This window comes from Cyanistes caeruleus, chromosome 7 (genome assembly GCF_971803275.1).
Source record: "Cyanistes caeruleus chromosome 7, bCyaCae1.hap1.1, whole genome shotgun sequence".
Classification (NCBI taxonomy): domain Eukaryota; kingdom Metazoa; phylum Chordata; class Aves; order Passeriformes; family Paridae; genus Cyanistes; species Cyanistes caeruleus.
Window position 1 is genome coordinate 5049081 of NC_141707.1, and position 9642 is coordinate 5058722.

General features: G+C 57.6%; 1 protein-coding gene across 2 annotated transcripts; it reads right to left on the minus strand.

The window, feature by feature from the left end:
- Window positions 1-953: 953 nt before the first annotated feature.
- On the minus strand, window positions 954-8209 carry LOC111945239 (maestro heat-like repeat-containing protein family member 7). 2 transcript variants are annotated; one of them, XM_086896916.1, is made up of 16 exons: window positions 6256-8209; window positions 5879-5943; window positions 5609-5761; window positions 5331-5438; window positions 5106-5254; window positions 4701-4848; window positions 4307-4494; window positions 4087-4224; window positions 3683-3797; window positions 3373-3510; window positions 2964-3140; window positions 2676-2831; window positions 2423-2524; window positions 1994-2096; window positions 1653-1713; window positions 954-1341 (listed from the first exon to the last, which is right to left on the minus strand). In XM_086896916.1, the coding sequence occupies exons 1-15, from the start codon at window positions 6371-6373 to the stop codon at window positions 1655-1657; spliced, it is 1917 nt and encodes a 638-aa protein (XP_086753042.1). In that variant the 5' UTR covers window positions 6374-8209; the 3' UTR covers window positions 954-1341; window positions 1653-1654. The 2 variants fall into 2 exon arrangements, with proteins under 2 accessions (XP_086753042.1, XP_086753041.1); XM_086896915.1 differs by having other exon boundaries at window positions 5331-5441.
- Between the last annotated feature and the right edge of the window lie 1433 nt (window positions 8210-9642).

Genomic DNA, 9642 nt, shown 5'->3' on the forward strand with positions numbered 1-9642 from the left:
ATTTTACATAAAACATGCTTTTATACTTGATTTTCTATGTGTACAATGAAACACAAATTATCCCAACATATATTACACAACCATATGCTCCACTGCCCAAACCCTGTCCCTCTTCTCTTACCCACACTCAAACATGTGTCCATTTTTCACTCACACGTGCTCCAAACACCATGGGTTTTTGTGCTCTGGGCATCCCATCCTCATTGCCAAGAACATCATGGGTGCTGGAAGATGCCCGTGCACAAAATTGCAAAGCAACTCTTATTTTATTAGTTGCTGTTGCAAATAAAACCTACCAACCCCTGGATTGCTGAAAAGCCACTGGGCAGCGGCAGGAGATGGAGCATGGTGTTCCAATGGGAGGGGCAGGCAGGCCATGCACCTTCAGGACATGCCCTGCATCAAAAGGCGTGCATTTTGTCCTTCTTGCCGCTCCTCTGCAGAACCAAGCCTCCTGTCTTCTCCCCTGGAGTGGAATTTTCCCAGTCACCATGTCATCTCACCCTTGGCCAGTACATGAGGTAAGGTCACCATGCCAATAACAGCCTCATTGATACTGCTCCTCTTTCACAGGTTAACTTCCCATCAATTGATCAATCCATTGTTCCTCTTAAGGGTCAAATTCCCAGCAGTTAACCCATAAGGTTTCCTTCAAAGTCTGTTCTTCGCCATCCTGTTGACGTGCACAACAGAGGACAGAACACGGCAGGGCCTTAGACACAACTTTGGTCCCTGACACACCCAGGCTCCTTGTCCCACTACTGGCCTTCAGTGACACCTTGAACTCCACAATGCTGTGGAGCCGGGCCTTCAGCACAGGGACCTTTCCAGCCTGATCTGCGCTCCTTCCTCTGCGTCTCTGCACAAAACACGGTGCAGGAGAGAACAGCAGGAGGGGCCTGTGCGTCACAGTACTCTGGATTTGTGTCCCTTCAACTCCAGACAGATGCAGGTTAAGTGAAAAAGGCAAACTGTTTATTAATGCAAGGTGAAGCAAAGGGATGAGCTGGAAAGGGAAAGAAGGGGACGGGCATGGACTGAGGGCTGGAGGTAAGGAGCTGTCAAAAGGGAGGAAGAATAGAGGGAAAAAGGGGGATGGGTACAGTCTGAGGGCTGGAGGGAGCAATCTACAGGCTGGGAGAGGGCTGAAGCCCCGTGAAAATCCCACAGGCTCAGCTGTGCCAGTTGTCAGCTGTGCCTGGATCTCCAGTGGCACTGGGAGGTGGTGTCCTCTTCAGTGTCTCCTGCTGCTATTCTTGGGACACTTGTTCACTGGCAAACTAAGCTTGTATATTCAGATTCCTGTGGGATGGAGTGGTGTCTATGTCGGGGCTTCAGTGGCTGGAAGAGAGAGGACAAGAGGCACGGTCAGGGCATGCATCTGCAGGGATCCTAGGAGACATTCCCGCCAAGGACATTCCACCTGGCTCTTGCAATGGCCACAAGAGAGAACCAGACAACAGGATCAGCCAGAAGGTGCTGGCCACAACTCCCACCCCTGTCCCTGAAATCTCTCTGCTCTCTGCCCACACCGCCCTCACCCAGACAGGGAACGAAGCACTCTGCAGCTGGGCCAGGGATTGCAGCTCCCATCCCAGGCATTGCAACTGCCCCCTGCCAGCCCCCAGTGCCAGCCCGCTGCTCTCACTCACCCTCACTGAGGGTCTGCAGCTCTTCCTTGTGCGCCCTTGTTCATGAACATCCTGGCCATCCCTGGGAACACAGAGCCTGTCAGGGCCCTGGCAGCACAGCTCCCTGCCAGCGGCGCTGCCAGCCCTGGGGCCACACGGCCTCCCGCCCCGGCAGGGCTCAGCCCCAGCCCTTGCCGCATCCTGACTCAGCCCAAGGGCACGGCTGCCAGAGGCCGGCAGCAGCCCCGAGGGCAGCCAGGGCTCCAGGGCGCCGGGCCCGGGTGCCGCTGCCGGGACAGCAGCAGCCGGGGCCGGGGCCGAGCTGCGGCGGGGCTGGGAGCCAGCCCGGGCTCGTGGCTCACCGATGAAGCTGACGGCCGCCTCTCGCAGGGACTCCTGTGGGCTGTCCTGGTATGGCAGAGCCCGGCTCAGGTACTCGGCCGCTCGGCTCTCGTCCTGTTCCAGCTGCAGAAAGCGGCAGGAGGGAAGGGTCGGTGCGGGCTCTGCCTCTCGGCCGGGTGCTGCCTGCGGCCAGCCCCGGCCTCCCGTGCCCACCCAGCCCTGAGGCACCGGGCAGCAGCCCCACTGGGCTGGGGCTCCATCGGCACCCGGCTCAGGGCCACAGGAGCCTGAAGAGGAACCCATGTGTCCCAGGGAAGGGAACAGCGTGTGGGGAACAGGCTGGCTCCCATGGGTGCAGCACTGGGCCACAGCTGCCGGCCCCACACACTGAGCCCCGGGGACAGGGAGCTTCTCCAGGCTGAGGCTGGGGTTTCCAGGCCCTCCTTTACCACACATTCGGAGATCTTCGACAGATCCTCTGTTGGCAGCACACACAGGAGCTCTGTGTTCTTTAAGAAGGTGGCAGCACAGTGCAGCGTTTCCCGGGAGGCCTGGAGAGATGCAGAGATGCCATTGCTGCCCAGGGCACAGGAGTTGCATCCCTGTGCCAAGGCCAGGAGGAGGCCGCAGCCTGGGAGGCAGCAGGGCAGGAGGCAGTCCAGCCGCCTCCCAGTGGTCCACCAGCATCACACAAAAGCTCACATCAGCCACGCGCTGGTTGTCGTCGTGGCAGTGCAAAATGAGCGGGAGCAGGCTCTGCTTCACAATTCCCTCCATTGCAGTTTTTCCCTCTTCCAGTACCAGGTTCATCGTATTGCAGAAGAGGTGAATGGAGAGCACCTGCACGTGGCTTTTGTCCTGGAGGAAGGAAGGAGGAAAAGATCTCAGCGCCAACTTCTCCAGCCCACCTGGGCAAAGGCTTGAAAATCCACAGGCCCAAAGTTTGTGTGGGCAGTAGCCAGTGCCCGTGGCCGGGGCACAGAGCCTTACATGGTCAAAGAGGAGGACAAGTGGCTCAGCAAGCTTGGGGGCAGCAGTCCTTGATAAATGAAGACTTTTTCTCTTCAGCACATTCGTGAGCACAGACAGAGACATGCCGACCACTTCTCCGTCTGCGTCACTCAGCAGCTGCAGGAAGCTTTGACACAGGCGGCGTATAGGTGTGGCCTGTGTGGAACACAAGGATGTGCTAGGAAGCCCTGAACGGCTGCAGCGCCAAGACCGCCCTGGCACTGCAACCCCACCCTGCTGCTGCCGGGCCCAGAGGCCAAAAGCCTGTCCCAAAGCACTCAGGCAGGTGAGGCAGGAGAGCTGGGAGCAGCTGCCTCAGCTCCTGAAGCCCAGCCAGCCCAAGGGGCTGCTTTGCCCAGCACAGCTTCAGCTGCTGCCCCGTTCTCACCATCGAGGGTTCCTGGCTGAGCACCACGAGGCCTCTGAGCGCCAGGCGACGCCTCTGCCTGCACTCGCTCTGCAGGTGCTTTGATGTGATCTCAAGGACACAGTACCCACAGTCACTCAAGTTCAGGCAATCCAGGACCTGAAAGGCACAGGGCAGTGACAGAGGAGCCGGCTGGCAGGAGCCTGGAACTGCACAGGGCTGGGCCCAGGCAGCAGCACAGGGCGCGGGCACCGTCCCAGGCAGCTGTGGCTATGCAAGGGGACAGGGCTGGCAGGCAGCTCAGCGAGGTAGTGCTGGCCATGGGGCTCACCTCCACAAGGAATGCCAGGGAGGACAGATCCCAAGGTGCCTCCTCCCTGATGAGCCTCCGGACAAATTGGTGTGCCACATGGTAACACAAGGGCGTCAAGTCACGGCGCATCACCCTGGAAGGGGGGAAATGGCACCAAGACACAGAGGTGGGGGGTGGGGGGAGGCCAAACCTCTCCCAGGGATGACTCATGGAGATCTGGCCTTTCCCCAGCATCCCTGGGGGGACCATGGGTGCTTTGGGACCATGGGGCTCCTTCTGGGCTAACCCTCCTCTCAGACTTCTCTAGTCTGCTCAGCCATCCCTCAATGGCAAAGCCCTCTGGCCAGGACCACAGGGACTGTGGTAGGGCACCCTGGGCACAGGGCACACATTTCAGAGGCAGTGGCAAGAAGGGGTCTCACCTGGCCAACAGACCCACGGCATAGTGCTGGGTGTCAGCACGGAGCAGCGTTTCCCAGCCACACTTGCGCTCCATGGCCATCAACTCGTTGTCATAGTGCAGAAAGCAGAGCAGAGCCTTCATGGCCTGCACTGCAAAGCTGTGTGCAGAGCAAAGGCCAGGTCACATTGGGTGCGCTGGTGTCAGCCACAAGGGCATGGGAAGGACAGGAGGACTGGCACCTGTTGGGTTTTCCGGGAAGGCGGTGTTGCTCCTGGCATTCTCTCCAGAAGTTATCAACTTCTGCTGGCATCAGCTGTGTGGTGGTGAAAACGTGCAACAGCAGAGCCGCAAAGAGAGAGTCGGAATAGTGCATCATGGCCTCATGGCTCTGAGGCACTTGCATAATCACCCAGAGCACCAGAGTTGCCTGCAAAAGAATCACACCAAGACAGCGCTCAGTGCTAAGGCGTCCATGGGGCAGAGCCCGAGGGGAGATGCAGGGGGAGCAGCGGGCCCGGTGCCCCCTGAGCCTGCCCCTAGCCCAGGTTTCAGCCCAGCCTGAGGCAAGGAGAGGACGGAGAGCTGCTGGAGAAGTAACCTAGGGGACAGGCAAGGCCAGTTCCAGAAACTCACAGCCAGAGCAAAAACGTCCTTGTTGTCCTCATCAGAGGTGCAGATGCTGCAAAGGGGCCAGTTCTCCATCACATGGAGCAGAGTTGGCAGCACCTTCTCCATTGCTGGTCCTGATGAGGCTATGGCTTGCCACATCATGGCAGCAGCTCTGTGGGATCAGAGCTCTGTGTCAGGGGTGTCTCAGTCACAGAGCCATGCCCTGTGTAGCTGTGGGGTCCCAGGTGACAGAGCCCCAGTGCCCTGAGGGGCAGGGAGGGAGCACTGGCAGCAGCCTCAGGAAACAGAGGGGCCCAAGGCTTCTGGACCTCTCTGCCTGTTGGGCAGAGCCCATTGGACAGGCTGTGCAGGGCAATGGGCCCTAAAGGCCGCTGAGCCCTGAGCTCTCAAGGCACGTGGGCCCCATACCTGTCACACGATGGTGCACAGCGCAGGAGGGTCAGCACCACATTGTCCGGGTGTTCTTCAGCCAGCTTCACCATGTTAGTTGGCAGCCTGGCATCCACCGTAACGGAGCACATTAGATGCTGGTGGATGCTCCGTACAATAGCTGGCACCTAGAGTAGGAATGGGGAAGACTTGGAGCGCTGTCCAAGGCAGCAACTTCCCCAGCTTCTCCCAAGAAGTGCTTACTGTCCCATCACACTCTGCTGGCCTCAAAGGCTGAGGGGGCCCTGTGGATGTGGCTTGAAGAGGCACAGGATCCTGGGAGACCTCCAGTTCTGACCCCTGGCTGGCTACCTGCTGGTCAGAAGGAACAGTCCCCTTTCAAAAAAATCCATATTAGGTGCATGACTCATGGTGGGAGGGGGCACAGTGTCAGTATTTGTGATGCCCTGAGTCTCTCTGGGGTTTGGAATGGCCATGTCCTCAATCAGTACCACATCAGAGTTTGCCCTGTCATCACTCACCACAGCGTCCGAGTCTTGTGAGGGCGCAGCTGAATCTGGGCTGACATCAGGCTCTGCCTGGAGCTCGGTCAGCCCGGAGTCAGGCTCAGCTGTGCCCTCAGTTCCTATGGGGCTGATCTTTCTATGCCGACTTGGCAGGAACTGGCGGAACCTCTGTGCAGAATGAAGAAAGGACAGGGAAGAGCGGCATGTTCCATGGAGTGCTGCAAGTGCAGAGCTGGGCTGAGCAGTGACAGCAGGCCCAGCCCAGGTGGGGATGGCTGCAGGTACCTTCAGCGTTTTGCGGAAGCGGCCCTGGGCAGGCTCCTGCTCTTGTCTCTTGTCCATGGCTGCATCTGGAAAAGAGCAGCCAGAGCTGAGGGACTGCGGGAGAGGCCGGAGAACACAGCCCAGCCTTGCACTCCCCAGGCAGGGACAGCCCTGGGGTGGCTCAGGGGATGGAGCACGGCCACTGGCGGGGGTCAGCCCCAGCCCTTCTTCTGTCCTGTCCTTGGGCATGTCCACATGGGATGGGATGGGATGGGATGGGATGGGATGGGATGGGATGGGATGGGATGGGATGGGATGGGATGGGATGGGATGGGACGGGATGGTGCAGGTCCCAGCTGGCTGCAGCTTCAGCCCTGCGGCCCAGCTCTGCCACTCACCATCCTGCCCTTGCTGGAACTGCTCCGGCTCTACAGGGTGTTCTGCTGGGGCAGCTCCACGGTCTGTGCTTCTGTTCCGTCGGAACACCCTGAATAGCCTGAAGAATCTGCCCGCCATGACAAAATCGGGCCTTGGGAGCACCTTCTAAAGAGATGTTCTCGGGAAGCTCCGGCTCACCAATTCCCACAGTCTGCTCACAATGTGAGCTGTAGGAATTACGCCTTGGAAAAGCTCCGGGTCAGGCACTAACGAGTGGGCTGTGTGGGGGCTCCTCACAGCACCGCTCTGGCGTGTCCTGTCCCGTCGCATGCACCAGGCACACTGGTGTGGTCTTGTCACCGCCAGCTCTTGTCCATTCCACCGTTCCATTCCACGGTTACCAGGCTGCACCGTGTCACTAACGGCCCTTGCACGCCCTGCCACCTTCCTGGTTCTGCCCCATCCCCCCAGCGTGGCCTACGTTGGAAGGAATCCCTTGCCCAAAGTGTCTAAGACAGGATCTTTAGGAACACCTCAAACCATCAGCAAACACTGCCCTGCTCTGCAGGCTCAGGGCAGCAGAAGGAGCCCCCAGGGCTGCCGACGCAGGCGCAGCAGGAAGGGCACGGGGCCTTGCACAGAATCTGTACAGGGGCCTGGCAGCACTGAAATCAGCAGGTGTGGCAGAGTCCCCACCGAGGCAGACCTGCCACCCCAGCCGAGCCCTGGCAGTGCTGGTGCCCTTCTCCTGCCCCAGAGACCTGTGCCCCTGGGGGGTTTCTGTGCCAGAGGGCCAAAGCCAAAGCCCACATGCATTGGGGGCTGGGCTCCTTCCTGTAGGGGTCTTGGCAGGAGCTCCTGGAGCTATTGCTGGCCACTCTTGCTATCTGTCAGATGATGTTGCTCCTTCCTGGAATGATGTTTTTCATGGAAGGGGTTTGCAGTAGCACAAATGTTCAAGGCCCCAGTTGCTGCGTGTCTGTCTGTGTTACAGCTGATGCAAGTCAAACATTTCCTCCAGACATAGAATCCTGCTTGAACAGTCACAGAGCTACATCTATTTTTACATTATGTTTGTAATTTATTTTTTTTTAAGTTTTCCAGAGCCTGCTGACTGTTTTCAAGGTTTTCTCTCTATCCCCAGTGCACATTCTCCAGAAATTGTGCTCTCACATCCTTTTGCATTTATTAAAGTTACCTGCAGTGACCAGTCAATCAAAGCCCTGGGAAAACTTTAAACTTCAGGGTGAACCCAGACAAAATATTTATCTCCCACAACTGAAGCCATGAATTGCCAAGTACTGTCCCCAGTACACCTGTAGGCGTGCTGATGCCATTTCAAAGGGGTTGCCAATGAAAACAAATTTTAATATTTTTGTAGTTTCCACATTGGAATTAAAATCCCTGACTTGAAAAATCACATGTCAAAATTTTTAGGACTCTTACAAACCAAAGCTGTCATTTTCACCCTGCATTTTAGAGTCTCTGAACAGTCACACAAGGTTTTAGTTCTACACTAGTTTAGACACTACAGAAAAAGTCCTTGGTGTTCGGCTATAACTTTACATCAGCATATATTCCTGATGATTATTTTAGGCAGGAGCAGCAAACTCAAGAATGAGCCAAACAGGCTGTTCCTGTGTTCTCATGTCCTGAGTCTCTCTCTCTCCGTGTCACGATGGCGCCTTGGGACACCGGAGTGTGGAAGGCGAGCCCGCCCTCAAGCACGGCCATCCAAGTCAGCCACGGGCACAGGCTGCAGCTGAAGCTGCCAAGCGTTGCTGTGAGGCTGGCAAGTCAAGAGAAAGCCATTGTGGCCAATTCTGCTGAGGCCTTTTGCCAAACCAAAGGCAGCTGTGCCCACAGCCTCCCCCTGTCTGGCAGCCAGCTGCTGCGGACGCCTCAGTTCGCAGGTGCCGACGCTGGGGCTGCTGCTGTTCCTGTGCACACTCTGCTGCTGTTTCTGTGGGCTCCAGAGCCGCTTGGGCAGCAGCCACTGGGCAGCCCTGCTGGAGGAGACACCGCCGCCCTCCCCATGGTGGCAGCAGCTCAGCGGGCCCCGAGCTCTGTGTCAGGGGGGCCTCGGTCACAGCAGCGTGGCCTGGGCAGCCGCGAGGGCCCGGCCTGGCCGCCAGCCCTGCCTCTGCCCACTGCCCCTTATGGCAGGCACCCAGTGGCCGTGGCCTGGCAGCACCCCCTGCCCTCCATGTCCCCAGCCAGCCCAGGCTGAGCACACCTCGGGCTGACCCCACCCTCCTGGAGGTGTACTGTCCCAGCCCCAAGGGCTTCTGCTGCAGGCCTGGCAGACATTTTGGGGAAGCGCCAGAACAGCCGGGTGTCAGGAACCAGGCGGCTGCCCGGGGGCTGCTTATGGCCTCTGACACCCAGTTCCTCAGCTCTTCCCACCACCCCGGCCCCTCAGGGGCCTCCTGTCCCCTTGGAGTCTCCTGACACCCACTCCCTCACACATCCCCCTTGTGCCTTCCCACGGCCGTGTCCCGTCAGGGCCTCCACAGCCCCTCATCCCTTCATGGCCTCCCAGCACCCTGTTCCCTCAGGGTCTCCCCCAGCGTGGCCCGCCAGCAGCGCCGCAGCCCCACAGGAGCTCCAGAGGAGCTGCATCAAGAGGCACCTGGGAGCCCTCAGCAACCCAGCCAGCACCACACGGGCACGAGGACACAGATGGCGCTTCCTGGCTGGGACAGGGCTTGTGCCTTCAGCAGAACCACCAAAGGCCAAGGGGTTTCTGGCCATTTTCTCTGCACCACTGCACACTCTGGCAGGTTGCTGAGCACGAGCACCCTTTTCCCTCTCTTCTCCGGTATCCTGCAGACCTTGGGCAGCAAAAGAAAGCTCTTGGGAGTCTGTATATTTAGAACCTATCCTATATTTACATAGTAAACAAAAACAAAAGTAAGGAAAGAACAATTTTGCAGAAAAATAAAATCCTGGCTGGCTCAGGTGGCCCCAGCAGACAGAGCCTCCCAGATCAGCTCTCAGCAGAGCTCCAGCAGCGCATCCAGTCAAGGCCTGAGAGATGAGACCGTGTCCTCTATGCCATGTGGAGCTGATCTTGCAGGTTTCCAAAGATGGAATATTGAGTTCTCTCTACTGCCTGGAGGATATAAAATTTTTGAATTGCCAGGCTTCTGATGGCGGGGCTGATGTTGTGTGCCATAACTTCAAGGGCTGGAAGAGAGGAACAGAGCTGTTAGCATTCAGGAACACACATAATCACGGAATGATTATATGAAGGTGCTTTATTGAAGAGCTCTGGGTGTCAGGGGTACACATACCCAAAGCTGACCCGACTTGGTTTTGAAATCAACATGTTTTATACTCTATCATTATATAACTTACATCTTAATTATTAAACTTCCATTGTTCTATTGCATGCATTGTTTTTA